The sequence below is a fragment of the Oryx dammah genome, unplaced genomic scaffold (assembly GCF_014754425.2).
Source record: "Oryx dammah isolate SB20612 unplaced genomic scaffold, SCBI_Odam_1.1 HiC_scaffold_29, whole genome shotgun sequence".
NCBI lineage: Eukaryota > Metazoa > Chordata > Mammalia > Artiodactyla > Bovidae > Oryx > Oryx dammah.
Genome location: NW_024070213.1, coordinates 52888390 through 52909958, shown reverse-complemented (window position 1 = coordinate 52909958; position 21569 = coordinate 52888390). Strand labels below are relative to the sequence as shown.

The 21569-nt window shown below is 37.8% G+C and overlaps 1 protein-coding gene across 16 annotated transcripts in view; it reads left to right on the top strand.

The window, feature by feature from the left end:
- The window catches only part of MYBPC1 (myosin binding protein C1), a 96168-nt gene extending 77833 nt beyond the window's left edge, over positions 1-18335 (top strand). For 8 of the 16 annotated variants that reach the window (XM_040234883.1, XM_040234880.1, XM_040234887.1 and 5 more), the window contains 6 exons: positions 2299-2494; positions 6949-7088; positions 9856-10015; positions 11008-11144; positions 12847-13033; positions 17657-18335. In XM_040234883.1, coding sequence (XP_040090817.1) covers positions 2299-2494; positions 6949-7088; positions 9856-10015; positions 11008-11144; positions 12847-13033; positions 17657-17757 — 921 coding nt within the window. In that variant the 3' untranslated portion in view covers positions 17758-18335. Of the gene's footprint in view, positions 1-2298; positions 2495-6948; positions 7089-9855; positions 10016-11007; positions 11145-12846; positions 13034-14850; positions 14919-16427; positions 16471-17656 lie in introns of all 16 variants that reach the window. The other 8 variants (XM_040234885.1, XM_040234878.1, XM_040234876.1 and 5 more) reach the window with 3 other exon arrangements.
- The last annotated feature ends 3234 nt before the right edge of the window (positions 18336-21569 follow it).

Here is a 21569-nt window from a genome sequence, read left to right as displayed (position 1 = left end):
CATCTGTAAAAATGATCTTCCTTTTAAGGGAAGTTATTGCTGTAACACATGTGCTTGCTTCCCACAGTTATCCCAAACCACACTCAAATCACCCAGGTTCCAATGAGGGATAACTGAAATTTGAAATTTTGAAGTCACCAATTGAAGTATATGAATATTGTTAAATCATTGCTCCTGAAGAAGAATCTGTTGTTTATAAGTTTAACCAGGTTTTGCATACAATAATCATTTTTGCACTCTCTCTCTCGCACACATACACACACACACTGCACCATTACCTCCTTACTCATTTGATTCCTTTTATGCATTAGACAATGCTGTTCAATAGAACTTTCTGTGATGATAGACATATTCTGTAAATGCAATGTCCAATATGGTAGCCAGTAGCCAGATGAGGCTATTAACTTAAAAAGAGCAGCTAGGAACTAGGGTGATGGAGGAATTTTTAATTTTCCTTAATTTTATTTAGTTTTAGCTTAAATGGTCACATTTAGCTTGTGGCTGTTATATCAGACAGCCTTAGAACTAAAATTTAGGTCTCTGCACACATTTGAACACACACATACACCCACAGCTGTTTCAAACTCAGGCTTCCGTGAAAATTAACCTAAAGGGACAGCCAGTTCAGGCCATTCTCATTGCACTTGGGGCCCAGCCTTAGAAGTCATCTTCTATATGGAACGTGAAGTCAGAACGGAAGTCAAGGAGGAAGTGAGTGTAAACATGGCAGAGGAGGAAGGAGATGGCTTGGCAAGATTCCTCCCACTTCTCTCCTTCCTCAGCCTTAAATAAAACTAGGAGTTTGCACAAGGCAGGCACCCAGGACCCTGCTCTGCACCAGGACTGAATTAACCCTCTAGTCTCCACACCATGTTGACAACTGGGGCTAATCCCAGTTCTGGATCTTGTAGGGGGAGGCAGTGGATTCAGCTTCTGCCACTGGGTGCTGGGGAGGAAAGAGCATGAGAACAGGGGCCTCATGTGTATGGCATCCCTAGGGGCTGGTCATCTACCAGGAGAGGGATGGTGAGACTCGTATGTCATGCCTGTTTATTTATGTAGCCTCTGGAGTTCTGAGACCTCATGTGAGCCCCATGTGAGAGGCAGGAACGGCAGATTTCCTTACCCACTTTGAGAAAGGAAGGAACTGATATTCAGAGAAGTTAAGTGATTTGCCCAAAGTCACACAGCAAGAAAATAGTAGTGCCATGAATAGTGTGTATGTCTCCAGACACTAAATCCAGTGCTTTTTTCACTTCATGTTTTATCAGAGAACTCAATTTTTTCCCCTAGTAGTTAATAATAAATTGCAGTTTAAGGAAATGAGACCTGGAACTACTTTCCCATCTTTACCAATATTGTTAAACTTCCTACTAGCACATCTGAGCACCCTGTCCATTTTTTCAAGGCCTGTGGGCAGGGGTTTGATATGTGTCTCTCACGTTCCTGAACAGAACCTATCAACAAGCTATATTAGGATCCCTCGGGAAGGTTGTGCCTTACCAGACACTTGGTTGTTATCTGTGGGTTGAGCCTGGAGGCTCAGGAATCCTACGAAGTTCCTTTGTAATGTAAACTGAAACTCACATCCTCGAATGACATTATAATTACCAAAGTCTGCTCTTAAAAATAGTTTCAGCTGTTATCAGAGAGAGAATTACAGACAAATCTAAAACGAGCAACACTTTACAGTGGAATAATAATCATTAACATGGAGATGATCAATGAAACACTTAGGCAGTGTGCAGAAGCTTAGAACTTCAGTCTTGGTGACCACAATGTGAGATAGGTACTACTCTCATTCCATTTTACAGATTAGGAAACTGAAGCAGAGAGTTTAAGTAACTTGCCCAAAGTCACATAGCTCTCAAGCAGCAGAGTCGGGATCCAAATACAGATTTTGGGGCCTCGGGGCCTATGTTCTGAACCATTAGGCTGGGATGTACACGACTTGGAGCTGAAGACACCTGGCTGGAAGATCAGGTTCCAGCACTTAAGTTGCAAGGCCTTATGCAAGTCATTTGATACCTTTATCCAAAAATAAATAAATGAAGATAATGATACTGTGAAATGAAGATTAAAGGAAGTTATAAATATCATGTACCTAACAGTGCCTTGCATACCCAATGCAATTGATGGGCAATAGTGAATATTAAATTACTGCTGTAACTGCCCAGCATCAGACAGTTTTCCAATCTTGCCAATGATAGGGTAAGCCACTGACCATTTTTTTAATGCTGAGAAAATCTGGAGACAATCTGATCCCCCTCCACCTCACTTTTTGTCTTCTTTTTTAAGGGAAAACCAAGACCAGAATTAATTTGGACAAAGGATGGTGCACCTATCGATAAGAATCAGATCAACATTCGCAACTCTGAGACTGATACAATCGTATTTATCAGAAAAGCAGAGAGGAGCCATTCTGGGAAATATGATCTGCAGGTCAAAGTGGAAAAATTTGTGGAAACTGCGTCCATCGATATCCGGGTTGTTGGTAGGTTTGGAGGGAGAAACTAGAATATTCTATGCAGTATGGAGACAAATCGTCCTTGTCAATAAGGAGTCAGAATTTCTGTTAGGTTGGCTCTACAAAAAATTCCTTTTTTTAGAATTAAGAAAAAAGATAAATGAGTAAAATTGGTTAGCTTGTTAGAGTAACTTTTCACTGATTAAAAGGACTAATCATGAGAAACTTAGGGCAGATATATTAAATAAAATTAATGTATGTACTTTCTAGTGAAAACCCTCTGTACTGTTTGACAATCTAGGTCTCTCTTACTCTGTTTCTTAACTCTTTGATGATAAAACTACTTCTTGTGTTGAATTCTTGCATTAAGAAAACATTATAGATTTTAGATTTGTTCTACAAGAAAACGTAGATATAACATGTTTCTTACTTCATTTAAAATTGGCTAATAGTAAAGTTAATGCAGATGCACCTTCGATCCCTGGCTCGTGAAGATCCCCCGGAGGAGGACATGGCAACCCACTGCAATATTCTTTCCTGGAGAACCTTGTGTACAGAGGAGCCTGATGGGCTACAGCCCATAGGGTCACAAGGAGCCAGCCGTGACTGGAGTGATTTAGCACAAAGTTAATGGAGAATGAAAGATTTTTATTAAATGTAAGAAAGGTGTACCTAAACAGAGTTAAACAATTAAAGACTGAACTGTGGTTGGTCGTGCAGGGCTAGTTAGCTATTTACCTGTCCAGATAAGGTTAGTTCTTGCTTCTTTCCACAGTCAGGGTAATAGAGAAAGGATTTCTTATAAATAGACTCTTCTTGCTTGAATTGTTCTATAATTTTTGCAGTGTCAAGAAATGAATTTAGGGGCAGAGTTAGGAGAATCCTTGTCTCCAATCATTTTTATTAGTACAGTTTAGCAAATGTGCTAGAACAACAGGTTTTCTAACCAAAGGAGCAACTTCCTATGGCAAGCCTTCCCTTAGGTGAAAGGTCATGTCTTTTAAACTAAACATTCTTTTCCCACTGACTAAATTGTCTTGATTTTTGTTAAGTAGAAGAGAGTATGGAGGATGCTGTGTGTGCCCTTGGGTCTGGCCTGGCTCCATTTTAATGGAAGCTCTTGTAGTTGGATCTGGAAGAGGCTTACCCTCTGAAACTTGGGGAAGGACTTTTTAATTTTTCCTACTTTGACATGTAGTTACTTTACCAGGTAGTTAAAAGTGCCTGGCACGTCACTCACACATTCAGAGTGTAAATAGTAACAATGATTATCCTACTTACTTTTTTTAGCCCCAAATTTATGTTTCTGCCATGGCCATAAAAATCTAGCAATGCCATTGATTCTTGGGGAGCAAGTGTTTGAAAAGTCAGCGCCAATTCTGAAGACGAAGCAGATGAGTGCACATGGAAGGTTGAACTTAGAGAAGCCGGCTGTCTGTAGGTCAAGTGGGTGAAAACAGGAGGTCAAAGACTGTGCTTGTTGAGGCTTGCCATTGGTAATTGTGGAAAGAAAGCAGGGATTGTCACTGTGGTTTCCTTCCTGGAGCCCATGAAGACTGCTTGTTAAATGTTGATTAAAAGAGAAAAACATGACCAGGAAACACTCTGATATTTACTCTTTTCAGTCTGACATTTCATGTAAAAATAACTATAGGGAATATGGGAAGGAAGTTCAGCTCACTGGTGGCTCAGTGTTAAGAATCCCCGTGCAATGCAAGAGATACAGGTTTGATTCCTGGGTTAGGAAGATCCTCTGGAGAAGGAAATGGTAAATACTTGCTCCAGTATGCTTGACTGGGATATTCCATGGACAGAGGCTATAGTCCATCGAGTTACAAAAGAGCTGGAGATGACTTAGCAACTAAAAACAAACAGAAATAACTATGATTGCATTTTAATACCTGAAGAATATTTCAGGACAGAAAGGATCATGCTTGTACTGCAGAGGATAACAGATATGAAATTTCCCTAAAAAAAATGAAGAAATTATGTCTTAAAAGACATATTATTATTGTCTTTCCTTGCACTTCTGTGCAAGGTGTTTTTTTTTTTTTTTAGGGGGCCTCAAAGGAAAAAAAAAAGCTTAGTTTTCTTAACTTTTGGCCTTTCTGAACGTTACTGCCATTTACTAGAAGGTCAGAGGTCACAGAAATTCATGATGCAGAAATAAAGTGAAGAAAGACTTTACTTCCTCATGAATGCATTTTACTTCCATAAAATGGAAACACTTGATAAATACCGATGAATCTTAAAGGGAGAGATGGCAGAGGAAGCATGTCTTCCTCACTGCCATTAAAGATGCCTTTTTAGTACAGCAGGAAATCCCTCTCACAGGCTGTGGATTTGGGGCCTTTCACAGCCCAGGTAGACTCTAAGATTTCAAGTCTAGTGTCAGCTTACCATTCATCGCCAGTCATCGGCCCCTGGAGGATGGTTAATGAGGTTTGAAGGTTCATTTAAGTTTTCTTTACAAAAACTTTTTCTTTCCATGAAGATGAAAGTCAAGCATTTGCAGATAAGCTAAGCTGGAGTGCATTGCACTTCTCTGGAGAAGAAGAATACAGAAGAATTGTGGGTGGAAATATGGGAAGGAAGTTCAGTTCAGTCACTCAGTCGTGTCCGACTCTTTTTGTGACCCCATGAACTGCAGCACACCAGGCTTCCCTGTCCATCACCAGCTCCTGGAGCTTGCTCAAACTCATGTCCATCAAGTCAGTGATGCCATCCAGCCATCTCATCCTCTGTCATCCCCTTCTCTTCCTGCCTTCAGTCTTTCCCAGCATCAGAGTCTTTTCCAATGAGTCAGTTCTTTGCATCAGGTGGCCAGAGTATTGAAGTTTCAGCTTCAGCATCAGTCCTTTCAATGAACATTCAGGACTGATTTCCTTTCAGGTTGACTGGTTTGATCTCCTTGCAGTCCAAGGGACTCTCAAGACTCTTCTCCAACACCACAGTTCAAAAGCATCCATTCTTCGGTGCTCAGCCTTCTTTATAGTCCAACTCTCACATCCATACATGACCACTGGAAAAACCATAGCTTTGGCAAGACAGACCTTTGTTGGCAAAGTAACATCTCTGCTTTTTAATATGCTATCTAGGTTGGTCATAGCTTTTCTTCCAAGGAGCAAGCGTCTTTTAATTTCATGGCTGCAGTCACCATCTGCAGTGACTTTGGAGCCCCCCAAAATAAAATCTGTCACTGTTTCCATTGTTTCCCCATCTATTTGCCATGAAGTGATGGGAGCAGATGGCATGATCTCAGTTTTCTGAATGTTGAGTTTTAAGCCAACTTTTTCACTCTCCTCTTTCACTTTCATCGGGAGGCTTTTTAGTTCTTCGCTTTCTGCCATAAGAGTGGTGACATCTGACTAACTGAGGTTATTGATGTTTCTCCTGGCAATCTTGATTCCAGCTTCTGCTTCATCCAGCCCGGCATTTCGCATGATGTAATCTGCGTGTAAGTTAAATAAGCAGGTGGCAATATAAAGCCTTGATATACTCCTTTCCCAATTTGGAACCACTCTGTTGTTCCATGTCCAGTTCTAACTGTTGCTTCTTGACCTGCATACAGATTTCCCAGGAGGCAGTTCAGGTGGACTGGTATTCCCATCTCTTGAAGAATTTTCTACAGTTTGTTGTGATCCACACAGTCAAAGGCTTTGGTGTAGTAAATAAAGCAGAAATAGATGTTTTTCTGGAATACTTTTTCTACAATCCAACAAATGTTGGCGATTTGATCTCTGGTTCCTCTGTTTTTTCTAAACCCAGCTTGAATATCTGGAACTTCATGGTTCACATACTATTGAAGCCTAGCTTGGAGAATTTTGAGCATTACATTGCTAGCGTGTGAGATGAGTGCAATTGTGCAGTAGTTTGAGCATTCTTTGGCATTGCCTTTCTTTGGGATTGGAGTGAAAACTGACCTTTTCCAGTCCTGTGGCCACTGCTGAAGTTTCCAAATTTGCTGGCATATTGAGTGCAGCATTTTCACAGCATCATCTTTTAGGCTTTGAAATAGCTCAACTGGAATTCTATCACCTCCACTAACTTTGTTTGTAGTAATGCTTCCTAAGGTCCACTTGACTTCACATTCCAGAATGTCTGGCTCTAGGTGAGTGATCACACCATCATGGTTATCTGGGTCATGAAGATCTTTTTTGTATAGTTCTTCTGTGTATTCTTGCCACCTCTTCTTAATATCTTCTGCTTCTGTTAGGTCCATACCATTTCTGTCCTTTATTCTGCCCATCTTTGCATGAAATGCTCCCATGGTATCTCTAATTTTCTCAAAGAGATCTCTAGTCTTTCCCATTCTATTGTTTTCCTCTATTTCTTTGCATTGATCCCTGAGGAAGGCTTTCTTATCTCTCCTTGCTATTCTCTGGGTTGGGAAGGAAAGGACATTTTAAATATCCTCCTACAACAAGGTCTAGATTAGGGGGAAAGTGACCTCACAGTGACACCATGAATTTATCCTACAGACCGTCCAGGTCCACCCCAACTTGTGAAGATCGAGGATGTCTGGGGAGAGAATGTTGCTCTATCATGGACCCCACCAAGGGATGATGGAAATACTGCCATTACAGGGTACACGATCCAGAAGGCTGATAAGAAGAGCATGGTAAGGTCTGGCTTTCTCTGATACAGCAGCAGCAAAATCATAGTTCATCAGAAGTTAAGGGGGAGGCATGAAGTCCTCTTTGGTGAGGAACTCACGAGGATCATGGCGAAGTGACATGGCACAGTGGGAAAGGTAAGGCCTTAGGAGCCATGGAGAGTTAGACTTGAATTTCCACCTAAGACCACATATACATGAACAGTCACTTGACCTCTTTGATTTCCATTTCCCTCATATGTAAAATAAAGACAGTGAACTTTACCTTGCTTGTTTATCAAGAGGCTAAGACAATAGAATGCTCAACAGAATTCACTAAATTTATTTATTCAGCAAATATTTACTCACTCTGAATTCTGGCTCAAATTTGCACCCATGCAACTTCTTTCTCTTTGTAAAATAATTGTTGGATACCATAGACTGATGTCTAAAAAAAAAAAAAAAAAAAGATACTAGTTAGAAAAGAAAGAATAGCATATGCAAAGGTCCTGAGGAGGGAAAAAGCTTAGAGTATTCAAGAAGCAAATCAACTGGAATATGAATTATTACCTATGCTTTATAAATGAGGATATTAAGGCTCAAAAGATTAAATGAATTGCTGGAAATCACCAGATTTTAAATGTTAAAACATAGGTCTTTTTGACAGAATCAATCCACTACACTCACTACACCCACCATTCCCCTGCCTGTAAGTTGGTGAATGAATAAATGAATGTTTTACCTAGAATGTCACAGAGCCACTATCTATTCTCATAGGAAGAGTAGAACATCATACTGAATGATATTGACAGGAAGTCTTTAGGCATTTATATTAATAGATTTCAGTAAGAACTTAGTTTGTAAGGTTACACTGGATTAATAGAAGGGGAGAGGAATGAAAAGAGCAGCCTAAGTAACAGGAATGGATTTCAAGGTTTTCCTTTTCATAAACTATTTCTATCCTGTCTTTCCCCACACTCTTGGGTGGGTGCTACATGACAAAATAAGACTTGGCATTTAAAGAAACATCTTTTAGCCAAACCTGGACAGCTTGAGAGCTAGATCAATGGGTGACTTTGCAAGGAAAGTATTGAATATTCTGGATTTCCTTAGCAAAAAGGGCTCTTCCCTGGACCTTTGTCTGGGTACTGGTAGTGCCCCCAGGGGTACTGCATTTCCTCCAGAGCCCTATCCCTACCACACTGCCCAGCATTTGTCTTCTTAGATATCTAGTCAAGTCCAGGTGAGCCAGGATTTTGCTGCTGCTTCACATGTCTTAGCTCTGCCTGCTGGCAGGGGAGGAACCCAACACCGCACCATTGTGTTTCTGGTGCATTTCAGCAGACCTGCAGACCTGAAAATGCTCACTGTGCCCAGTGCACTTCCCAGGAGCTCACCACACCACTGTCTCACTGTGTCTACAGATGCTGTTTTTCACTTAAGTTCCTGTAGTCCTTTATACCTTCCATAAACATTGTTTTCATGATGTATGCCAGGACATTCATGTATTCATTCATTTCCTATTTGTTGAGTGCTGTTCTAGCTGCTGGATCAAAACCATATAGACAACTCATGCTCTTGGAGCACTCATAGTATAAGCAAAAAGAAAGGCATAAACCAAATGTTAAAAAATATATAAATGTTGGAATAAAGGTGTGCATAAAGTGCTTTGGAAATTAAGGAGGACATAACTACAGTTGCTGGGTGTCTTTAAAATAGAGGTCAGAGGCCCTAAACATTGCAAGAAAAATCCTTTTCCTTTAAGATTTTTTTGGTCAGGAAATGTATTTTCTCAATTAGTGGTACTAAATATATGTAGTACAATGTGGTTTTTTACTAGTGGCAAGATAAACTTTGAAGCCACTTTATTTCTTGACATGGTGAAGGAAAAGTTTTTTTTTTTAAAAAAAGAAAGAATAACATAACTTTAACTCAAGTATTCAGTTTTGTGCATGCTATCCACTATACACCAGGTATTGTGATAAGGCACTGGAGATACAAGGGGTGAGAAGAAAAGTACATTTTTAACCATCACTGTACATTCATTGCAATGGGGAAAGTAGTGAAAAAGCAAGTAAAATAGTAAGTACATGATACATTTAAGGTAACAAGTGCTGTGAAGAAAACTAAGCCAGGTCAAGGTGAAAGACTATGACCAAAGTGGAGTGGTGGGAGGGTAAACAGTTAGGGAGGAGGTAATAATTAATAATTGAACAAAGAATTAAAAGAACCTATGATAATGATAGTAGGCAAATTGATTGGGTGATGTTTTCTCTCGTGATTTAGCATCAGTATGACTCTGCTTGGGAAGGGAGCTTTATCATGGAACGTATACCAGCATTAATGTCCCAGGAAGGGAGGCATTTATATGGATTTTCAAAAGAGACACTCGTTACGTCCAGGCAATACATGCTTTTCTTCAAATGGTTAAAGCAGATGTACAATGTATGTTTAATAGGCCACAAAACAGGCTGTTCTAGTTAGCATAAATTTTAAGTTAAACCACATATAAGCCAGAATGACATCCTCACAGCTCATTATGTGAAAGTTTCTTTCATCATCATCTCGGGTAAATGAATCTAATGTGTAAATGAATATTAAATTACATAATCAGGTATAAATCAATTATAAAGTATTAAATTAAATATATATTTCTGTTACCCTCAATATAAAAATTAGTGCTTTTTTTTCCTTTTAGTTAATGAAACATCCCTGTTATTTATTCTAATTAACAGTTGAAATAGCTGTGTATTTTGAAGTGATTTTCCTTAAATTATCTTCGTTTGTTTTTTAGGAGTGGTTCACTGTTATTGAGCATTATCACCGAACCAGTGCCACCATTACTGAACTGGTCATTGGAAACGAGTATTACTTCCGGGTCTTTGCTGAAAACATGTGTGGCCTCAGTGAAGATGCAACAATGACAAAAGAGAGTGCCGTGATTGCCAAGGATGGTGAGTTGGGAGTGGGCTGGACATCTGTGAACCTAGTTTTAAGTGATGAGACAGAGAAGACAGAAAGAAAAAGAGATGTGGCAAAATGAATAAGAAATCATAAACACCCACTCAAAACTGTGGTAGGAATGTCCAATTGAAATTTTAATCTTACACGTAAAATATCTTAAGGAAAACTGTACTATATTTTTTAACATACATAATTTCATTCATTCCAACATCTGGACAGTGGGTCTCTCAATGACTAACATCACAGGGATAGGAAAAAGTTGCCATTTACTTCTAGAGCTCGGGTTATTCTATTCCTGGACACCTTCGAGGATGCTACTTATGAGAGCCATTTTGTAATGAAAGGAGAGGTTGGATTCCACCCCTGTCATTTCATTTCCTCATAAATCACATCCTTCCAGCCTTTCCTCATTACATTCAGGTTAAAACACATTGTTGAGCAAGACACCCAGACACTGAATTCTTCCCAATATTTATTTGGGTTCCAGATGGCTCTATGGCTTTCTGTCCCGTGTGAGATTGGTTGTAATTGGTACCTTCCCAAATGAATGCCTTTGTTCATGTTTTTACATGTTTTTCTAAGCTCAGAGGGGCTTCCCAGGTTGCACAGTGGTAAAAGAATCCAGTTGCCAATGCACGAGATGCCAGAGACTTGGGTTCGATCCCTGGTAGGGAAGATCCCCTGGAGAAGAAAATGGCAGCCCACACCTGTATTCTTTTCTTTTTTTTTCACTAAAACATTTAATTAGCAAATAATATTACAATAGCAAAGAAAAACCCACTCCAGCATTCTTGCCTGGAAAATTTCATGGACAGAGGAGCCTAGTGGGCTACAGTTCTAGGGATCGCAAAGAGTCAGACATAATTGAGTTGACTGGGAGCGTGAGCATGCAGTAAACTGAAGGAAGTTTTTATCATAGTCAACTATGCCAAGAGTAACATTTTTATTTTTAACTTGCTTATTTTTAATGCTTGTTTTTAAGGCAAAATCTACAAAAATCCAGTGTATGAAGACTTTGATTTCACAGAGGCACCTATGTTTACTCAGCCATTGGTCAACACCTATGCTGTAGCTGGTTACAATGCTACCCTGAACTGCAGTGTGAGAGGAAACCCTAAGGTACCATTTTTTTTCTTTAATCACATTAAATTAAATTTAAGAATTAACTCCAAACTCCATCTTTTATATTTGCTATGTTATAATTGTAAGTATTGGGTTGGTCAAAAAGTTTTCAGGTTTTTCCATGACATCTTATGGCAAAACCCAAACGAACACTTTGGCCAACCCTACAGTAATATTAGCTGACTTTCCAACTGCTCAATGTGTGTGTGTGTGTGTGTATTTTTTGGGATAGAGAGATGGGACATGCAGGGTGATGATGTTGGTGGGTAATAAAGGACACTATTTAAATGTATAAAAATATTTCTTTACTAACTAAGGAATATTTTCTAAGGAAAAAACAAACCACTTATTTTTAAAAGAACTGAGAGGTAAGGAGATGGAAGTAATATTGTGTCATCTGAAAAATCAGGTGGTGATACTGATTTATCAAGTTTCCTGTAATAGTGTAAAGCAAATGATGATACTCTAATGCAAGGCAGAATATAAAATGTTCGGTGATAAAGGAACAGAGCACTAGGAAGGAGAGATGGCATCTGACTGAACAGGTTACATGTTGTCGGCATTTGAAAAGAGCAACACATTAATGAATGTTGCCCACAGAGCTGTCTATCCCTGGGTGGTGCTGAAAGAATGTGCCCTAGAATTTGGAAAAATTGCAAACGGTGATATTTTTCCAGCATATACCAAGAGCAGAAATAGAGAAGTGAAAGGGATAAGCCAAACTGAGGATGCAAAGAAGATGCTAAATCTATATTTAATTGGAGGTGATGTTGGTACGTGCAAGCAGGAATGACCAGGAGGAAAGAAGAACATCACCGGAGCTTGGGAGAAAGGCGAGGGCTGTGACTCTTGGTTTGGGTGCCCCAAGCATGGAATTGCTGCATCCCACCCTTTGGAGCTGAAACTCTAGAAAGGAATATCAGAAGAAAGAGAGAGGTGAAGTGAAATGTCAAGGACCAAGATGTGAGCCTCAGGGAATATGCCCATTTGAAAGGTGGAAGGAGAAAGAGGACGGTGAGGACACTGAGAAGTGCTATCTTTTGGGTTTGAGCAAGACAAAATCATTTAAGAGATAGAGGCAAGAGTGTGTGTTTACAGAAAGGAAGAGGAGACAGTGTGAGAATGGAAAGGAGAGTTAGTGTTGGTGTAGCAGAATAGAGTAGCCTTCGTGGGTGATTGGATCATTATTGATCTGGGATTATCTGATTGGAGCAGTTCCATCCATTGCCACCAGATGATGAAAACAGATGTCAGAAGAGAGATTAAATAGTGAGGAGGGTTAAGCAGCCCGTAAAAAGTTAGAAGAGCATATCCGGGAAAACGTAAAGAAAATTGACCGGCGATGACACTTTACAGGGATTCTTTGAAAAACATTGAGCGATATACGTGCTCCTGGATGAGTCAATCTCATAGACATGTAGATGGAATTTAAATGTAATTGAATCTGTTTGGGAAGATCGCCCCAGGGCTGTCCTCTAAACAAATCTGGCTGTTTCTTGGAAACTGCTCATTTGCTTCCTGGCCAAGCATTAAGTAGAATTTAATTTGAAGAGAATTAGTGCCTAAATTGACATGGATTCTTCTTAGATGTAGTGTTTTCTTTCTAAGCCACATTTTAACATTCTGTCACTGGCTTGGATGGTCTATTACCCCAGGCCAAGTACAGATATGTTTTGACCTAGTTTGTTTCCATCTTCAGCCCAAAATTACCTGGATGAAGAACAAAGTTGCTATTAAGGATGATCCAAGATACAGGATGTTCAGCAACCAAGGGGTCTGTACTCTGGAGATTCGCAAGCCCAGCCCCTATGACGGGGGCACTTACTGCTGCAAAGCAGTCAATGACCTTGGGACAGTGGAGATCGAATGCAAACTGGAGGTGAAAGGTAGGACATCCCAGATCTCGTGTGGACTGAAATGAAAGTCATTTAATTACTATCTTTACTACCTAATCCAAATTGCTTGCTAGCATTTTGGGGATAGGTTAGGAAGTGGGGGATAAGATCCAGGGAGAGGACATTTTTACATTCTGCATTCACTTCGTGACGGCTACTTGATTTTTTAAGTAGACTTATTTTCATCTCTTGAAATTCTTGTTATCTAAAGGGCTATTAATTTCAGTGAACTGTGTATGTGCACAGCATGGTAACAATGACTCAAGTCAAGGGGTATTACTTTCATGATATAGTCCATCTTAGATAAATGTAAAAGTTCACTGATAAAGCCGCAATTAAGGAATTTACACTATTTTAAACTAGTTTACTATCTTTGTGAAACTATATATGTAAATTTGCTAATTTAGTAATTAATATTACAAATGTGCATGCTCTGTCGCTTCAGTCGTGTCCAACTTTTTAAGATCCCATGGACTGTAGCCCACCAGGCTCCTCTGTTCATGGGATTCTCTAGGCAAGAATACTGGAGTAGGTTGCCATTTCCTTCTCCAAATGTAGAATTCAGCATACACATAACCCACTTCTTTTAAAATCTCACTAGAGAATTTCCATTTGGAGGTATATATTTCACTTATACTAGTTTTCAGAAGTGTTGCAACTAATTGTAAACAAAGAAAAGACATAAAAATTGATGTCGTAGAAAAGTCTCAGTGTAATTGTCATCTTAATCAATTTTTATATTAATTGAAGATAAGTTTTATGCTGAAATTTTTTTCTTGACAATCAGTATCTATTTTGGGACACCATGAAGACTCATACACCTGTCAGAGTCACTGTTAGGAGTTAATGGGTGACATGATGCTAATGTCTTTTCTTTTGTTCTTGTATTATATTGCCGCTTTATAACAACCAAAGTCTTTACTTTTCCTACCTCTCTATAATGGAGAAATTATAATCTAAAAGTCAGATATGACTTTATAAATATGTTTTAGAAAAAATGTTAGTAAATGTTTAAGGTATTTATGTAAATAATAGCAACAATGAAAGAGTTTTTTAATTCCTAAATCTAGTGTAAATATAGTGGAAAAACTTCTTGAAACACTTTTTTCTTTCTCTAGCTTTAAAAAAAATCAGTGTTCTTTCTCTTCTGATTTGTGTCCGTCCTCAGATAATACAGGAGAGTAGATGCACAATTGATAGAAATTTAAAAAAACTTTTTTTCCTCTCAAATGTAAAACATAATATTCTTAGAAAATTTTAAACCATTCTATTGAGATAGTGGATAAATGTTGTTCTTTTAGCTATTTATTAGCTTTAAATGCAAATGAAGGTCACAATGCAAACACATCTGATTTCTAAACTCCTAATTAGTTCCAAGGTATTATTGCTACTTACATTCCAATGCCCAAAAAGCAAGAATTCAAAAATCAAAAACCCGAGACTACATTTACATGCTCTGAAAATAGCTGAATGTTGCTAATGATATAAAATGATGGTTTCATAAATGGTTCAACATTTGGGGTCCTCCATAAGTGAATAATTTTATGCATCTATAAATGCTATATTTTATGCTAATTGTATAATAAATTGTAACATAAATAATGTATTCTAGTATATAAATTCATAATAAGCTATCAACTGTGATATATTGGCAAAAGCTTTTGGTCTTAAAAGTAAAGCCAAGATTGTCATCAGATTGTTATCTGATAATACGTGACTTGAATCAAATTAAGCTGTGAAAAAAAAAAAAAGGTAAGAATGTCAACTGAGAATAAATAAATACTGGTGCAAATATTCTAATTCTGCAGTGATATATCAAGGAGTAAATTCCCCTGGACAACCTGTCTTCCTGGAGGGGCAGCAACAGGTTTTACAAGTTCATATCCCACTGGATATTTCTTCCTTCTGTTCCATTCCTCTTACATGAAATCGCACTTTGCATGTAAAGCTTGTCTTTCTCTTTTGCTTTTAATTATATTTCTTAGCAGCTCATGGCATACAGTGGTTATGCCATGAACAAGGAAGGCCAAATTATTCAAGGATATTAGGTAATGTAGGAATATGTTTTGTCGGAAAACCAAGTACCATACCACAGGTTTCCATAAATAAAGCCAAAAAGCCACATTAGATGATGTCTTCATTTTAAATGGTACCAGAATTCAGGAACCAATGACGTTTCTTTAATAGTTTCAAGTGCAGAGAGATATGTTCTTCCTTTAAGATAGCATCCAGTGTAGTCTGTTAGATTCATGTTGAAGTTCAGAAAACTGAACATTTTTCTGTTGCTAGGCTGTAGAAAAAGTGTTCTGTGTATTTGTGATGGGGAGAGGACACAAATTAAAAAATGTTTGGAATATTAGGATCCAATATTTGGAAACTTCCATATTTAAGATTGTCCAATGAAAACTTCTAGATACTAGTAGAGTATCTGTAATCCATCTACCTGTTGAACATTTTGTATATTTTCATGGGACCAAGATTATTTCATATATTCATGAACTTAGGAAAGAAAATTCTAGACCCCGTTACTTAATATATTAAGTGGTAAATGGGTCCTGCAGTATATATATAGATTGAGCCCCATTTGGAAGAGTGAATTAAGGAATTCTTCAGGGCTAGATGAGCAACGTGATGTAAACTCTAATGACATAGACCCATGCCTCAGTTTACAATGTTAGCTTTCTGAATTCCTAGAGATAATGTCAGCTTTCAAAAGAGGAAAGAATTAGGATTCTTTCTTTAAACTTTTGTAGATTGCACATATAGTCACTTTCTAGCCTGTTTTTTTTTTTTAAGCCTTGTGTTTATTTAGAGCAGTCATATTGGGTTGGCCAACAAGTTTGTTCAGATTTTTCCCTAAGCTGTTATGGAAAAACCCAATAAACTTTTTGGCCAAACCAATATATAGTCAGTTCAGAATAGTGTTATAGAATAATTTTAAAATCCACTTGATAATTTTGCCTTTTAGAATTTCAACATATATATATGTACACTAATGCTTTGTCTATCGTCCCTGTTTTTCTTTTGTTGAAAAACACAATATATATATGTTGTAGGGGTTTTTTAATTTTTTTTAGCTAATGGTTTGGAAGCTGTTCCTATAATTATTCACATTACAGTCAAACTGGCTTTGCCACCTGTTCAGGCAAAGTGGTTGTGCCTATTAATAAATGTTTTACCTATTAATGATCCTTTTGAAGTGACTGGATCCCTGCCCTTCGTTCCATGCGCTTCTATTTTCCTGTACTTTTCACCTGACTAAGGATTAATGAAATCACCTCATCATAATCGTGACCATAATTTCCTCCAACAAGTACTCAACTTTGGTTTTAGCACTTTATTAATGCTTACAACGTCTCTCTCTCTTTCTCTCTCTTTTCCTTAGTTGTAGCACAGTAAGGATTTTTGAATGTATATTATCATCTAAGGTAAGCTTTCATATGATTTTGGCATATGAAGCTTATGACTGTCATAAGCCATACAAAGCCTGTGGAGTATGGCATGATTTTCATTATGTAATCCAATGAAAATAGACTCTTTAAAATCTCTAACATTGTAGCTGTAATGTGTATTTCAGTATCTTGACATTAACGGCTAGTACTTATTCATCACAACAATCTTCTGTTGACATGAAGCAAGTTGTTGAATGCAGTAGAGCATGAATTAAAGCATTTAATGTAGATGAAAATGAGTGATACCCAAGCATTCTGAACGCTTTGCATCAAGGAATGGACATGTACATAAGTGGCATCATTTCTACCAATATGTGACTTGATTTTTTTTTAAAAAAGGAGAATGATTTTTCCAAATTTGCATTAAAGGAGTTTTAAGAATGTTCAAATGGCATGCTGTTTTTGTCTGGACGTGAATTTATTAGCAAGTAGTAAAACACTTTTCTAAAGGACCATGAATTTTTGTGGTTTCATGGGGTTTCTCATGAAAGGTACTTTTAGTTTTCAAATGCAATTCAGAACGATGGATGGTAAGTATGAAATATTAAGTGGTGTTTCTCTCACCTTCAGATGTACTGGACAGATTTTACTATTTTATTATTTTACAGATTTTACTCTTGGACAGATTTTACTATATTTCCAATTTTTGTACTTTTGACAATGTGTGAATAGCCAAAGTTAAAAGAGTAGTCCCTTTTTTCTTATCCCATGTGCTTCAATGGGAACTCTTTGTGCTTAATTAAAAAGAACATTAACAAACTGGAAAAGGTTCTTCTTACTGACTTATAACATGATTTGCATTTATTCTGCCATTCATTCTGAACACTGAAATTATATAGAGGAATCTCAAAACCTTGCAAAGGGCAATAAACACTCTCCAACTAGTTAGGAATTTAAACCAAGTAGGGAACAAAAAAACTGCTATTCCCAAAACTGCTATTCCCCTGCCGGGAACTTGCTTTTCCTTCTCAATGCGGAGTGTTTTAGATTCTAAATGTACTAAACCCGAGAGAAGATTTCCAAGTAGGGACTGAATGAATCTTTGTAACTAACTGAAACATAATTAGTCACATTTGCAGACAGCTAGTCAAGAGGTCTTGTTTCAGGGGTTTTTCACGTGTAGACAGTTTTGACTTTGCTTTTTCCTTCTTATCCTTTCTAGGTGGCCTTTCCTTCTGCAGGCTCCTCTTGCAAGGTGTGCCTCCTAACATAATTGATTCATATTTGCGAGACTTGCACTCAAGCAACCCTGAGGAATACTAAGGGCCTGGGCATTGCCTCTCTGCACGCCACTGCTTTGAAATCGGGTTGCAATGAGAAAGCATTTCTGTTTTTCCACCAGGCTCCCAAGTGTGGTCGTTTTTTTCCCTCCTGATGCTGAAGAAAAAAAAAATGTTTGCACAGATTGCTTAATTAAAAATTGCAAACAAAATCTCATTTGAAGTTAGCATTTTGGTCATTGTTGTCTTTGCTTGGTCACTGTACTTTCCAAAAAATGCAAGCTATAGAATAAGCAGAAACAGTTATTTTAGCTTAACATAATAGACTCTGAAAGCTTTTCTTTCCCTTAAAATATATATATATACATATATATATATATATATATATACAATAAACAGCAATGTAACCTTAAAACCCATCTTTCTCTGGATCTAAGAAATTTTTCTAAGCAAAGAAGAGTTGTTTATTTCCCACAGCCCTACTTAATTCCAGTGGATCTGTGCCCTTTTCCCTATTTAAATTCACGAGACATTGTTGAAGTCTTTCAGACAAGTTTTCTCAACAGAAGGGAAAATGTATTCGATAAATGGTACAATAAATCTGAACTATTTATGATGAAATGATACAGTATTCGTTTATGTGTTTGGGGTTGCATGATCAGACAGACCTAAGGACACAGGCTACGGGTCAGGATGCTACCAAACTCAGGCCTGACCCAAGTCATGTCTCTGGCACAGCATCCTGGCCAAATGCACCAGAGTTCCTGCCAAAATACCTCGTCACAGTGATGGAGAGCTGTTGTAGACTACAGAGCAGTTACAGATTTAGAGTTTGCTGATGGCATCTATTCAAATTGATGAAAGCCTTTTCCAAAATCTAGATGCCAAGAAACGTTTGCATTATACACAATGTCCTTCACTTTCCAGATACTGCAGAGAAAATTTCACTTCGGGGAGTGGAGTGGAGGGGGGTAAGGTACCACACCGTTACTGTTTCCTACACATGGTATCTCCTCATATTAAGAGTACTTATACACTGCAAAGTTCCCAAAAGGAAGAAAATGTCCATTTTGAAATTGCAAAGAACAGAGTATCAGAAGCTATCATTGCTATTAACTTTCTTGTAAGTTTGTTTAAATTTCCATTGAATTTGTTTAAATTCCATTAAATAAGTTTGTTTAAATTTCCATTAAAAAAATGATATACCACAGGAATTTACGAAAAATTCTTTTGGGAAATGAAATATTCATTAAAATTTTTTAAAGAATTACACTATTGACTCACTTTATTTTTATTTAGTCACTTTAAAAGAAAGCTTGATGAATGTTTATATCTGGATTAATGCAGAAGTAGGAAAAAACCCTACTAGTTCCAAGAAACATTGGAATAAGGCAATATAACCTTAATCACTCACTTTTATTTTTGTTTTAATTTCTTTGGAGTATAGTGATTTACAATGTTGTATTAGTTTCAGGTGTATAGCAAAGTGATTCAGTTATATATATACACATATTTATTCTTTTTCAGATTCTTTTCTCACATATATTACCACAGAATATAGAGTAGAGTTCCCTGTGCTATATAGTAGGTCCTTGCTGATTATCCTTCTTATATATATAGTGTGTGTATGTTAATCCCAAACCCCTGATTGATCCCTCCCCACACCCTCCTGATAGTTCCCTTTTGATAATCATAAGTTTGGTTTTGATATCTGTAAGTCTATATCTGTTTTGTAAATAGTTCATTTGTATCATTTTTAAAATTGCACATGCAAGTCATATCATATGATATTTGTCTTTGTCTTATTTACTTAACTTGGTATGATAATGACAAGGTCCATCCATGTTGCTGAAAATAACATTATTTTATCCTTTTTATGGCTGAGTAATATTCCATTGCATGTATATACCACAACTTCTTTATCCATTTCTCTGTTGATGGACATTTAGTTTCCTTCTAAATAGTGTCACAGTGAACATTAGGGGGCATGCTCAGATATGTACCCAGGAGTGGGATTGCTAGATCATATGATAGTTCTATTTTCAGTTTTTTAAGGAACCTCCTTACTGTTCTCCATAGTGTTGGACCAGTTTACATTCCTACCAACAGTGTAAGAGGGTTCCTTTTTCTCCACACCCTTCCCAGCATTTATGGTTTGTGGACTTTTTGATGATGGTTGTTCTGACTGGTTTAAGATGATACTTTCTTACAGTTTTGATTTGCATTTATTTCTCTGATAATTAGTGATGTTGAACATCCTTTTAGGTGCTGATTGGCCATTTGTATGTCTTCTTTGGAGAAATGTCAATTTAGACCTTCTGCCCATTTTTAAATTGGATTATTTGTTTGTTGATACTGAGATGCATGAGCTGTTTGAATATTTTGGAGATGAATCCCTTGTCGGTCACTTCATTTGCAAGTATTTTCTCCCATTCTGTGGGTTGGCTTTCATTTGGTTTATGGTTTCCTTTACTATGCTGAAGCTTTTAAGTTTAATTAGGTCCCATTTGTTTGTTTTTGTTTTTAATTTCATTAAAATGAAATTTTAATTTTAATGTAAATTCATGACTCTAGGAGGTGGGTCAAAGAGGATATTGCTGCTATTTATGTCAAAAATGTGTTCTGCCTATAGTGCCCAGTCTTATATTTAGGTCTTTGATCCATTTTGAGTTTATTTTTGTGTATGGTGTTAGAAAATGTTCTAATTTCATTCTTGAACATATAGCTTGCCAGTTTTCCCAGCACTGCTCATTGAAGAGACTGTCTTTTCTGCATTGTATAGTCTTGCTTCCTCTGTGATAGATTAATTGACCATAAGTGCATGAGCTTATTTCTGGGCTTTCTAATTCTGTTCTACTGATCTATATTTCTGTATTTGCGTCAGTACCATACTGCTTAACCACTCATTTTAAAATTGATACCTGAAACATTCTCGTTAGCTCAATGAATGAGTTTTTGAATGTCTGGTGTGTGCATGGCATTGTTTTGGACTCAGCTAGGAATTCAATGAGAAATAAGCCACTTCCTGCCTTTAAGAAATTTATAATGTACAAGACTGGTAACCAAAGGGAAGCACATAAACAGGGCAGACTGTAGGTATAAGAGAATACTATAAGGATTCAGAAGTCAAATAATGTATTTAGGTAATTGTTATTATCAGTGTATGTATCACATTAGGATGGTGTGCAGGAGATGCCACATGAGTTTATTTTTCTAAATCAAATTAAATATGACTCTAATCTCCCCACTAGCCAGAGAGATTGAGAGGATCTCTCTGTCTTCCTTCTGGGTCTGGGTCAACTGACTCTTTCTTGGTGCCTAGAAGATGGAGAGAAGGCAAGGCCTCTGGTCTTCAGGCTACACTGGTGACGGCAGAGATGCCTATGGTCCAATCCAGTATAGTCCAGCCAAGGACAAGTGATGCAGAAACTTCCTGACAAGTGTGGACCTGGGTCTTTTGACCTCCAAGGCCAGAGCTTGGCTATTTACCTGCTATCTTTTTTTTTTTGTTTGCCACACCATCTGCTTGCAGAACCTTAGTTTCTTGACCAGGGACAGACCCAGGCCCCTGGAAAGCACTGAGTCCTAATCACTGGACCACCACAGAATTCCCTTTACCTGCTACTTTTAAAGATGTTCTTTGTGGGGAGACTGGACAGTTCTACCACTTAGTATTAGACTTGGACCTGGGCAGGAGGACCCTCTATGCTCAAGCCTCTCCCTCTGACCCTCCTCCAGCCGTATCTCCCTCCACACAGCAGGGAGGCCATGGGCCTAAGGGGGCATGCATACCTAAAACCTCACAGACCTTCCTCCCTTCCCGTAGCCTGCACCCAGGTCCAGTTTTAAGGACGT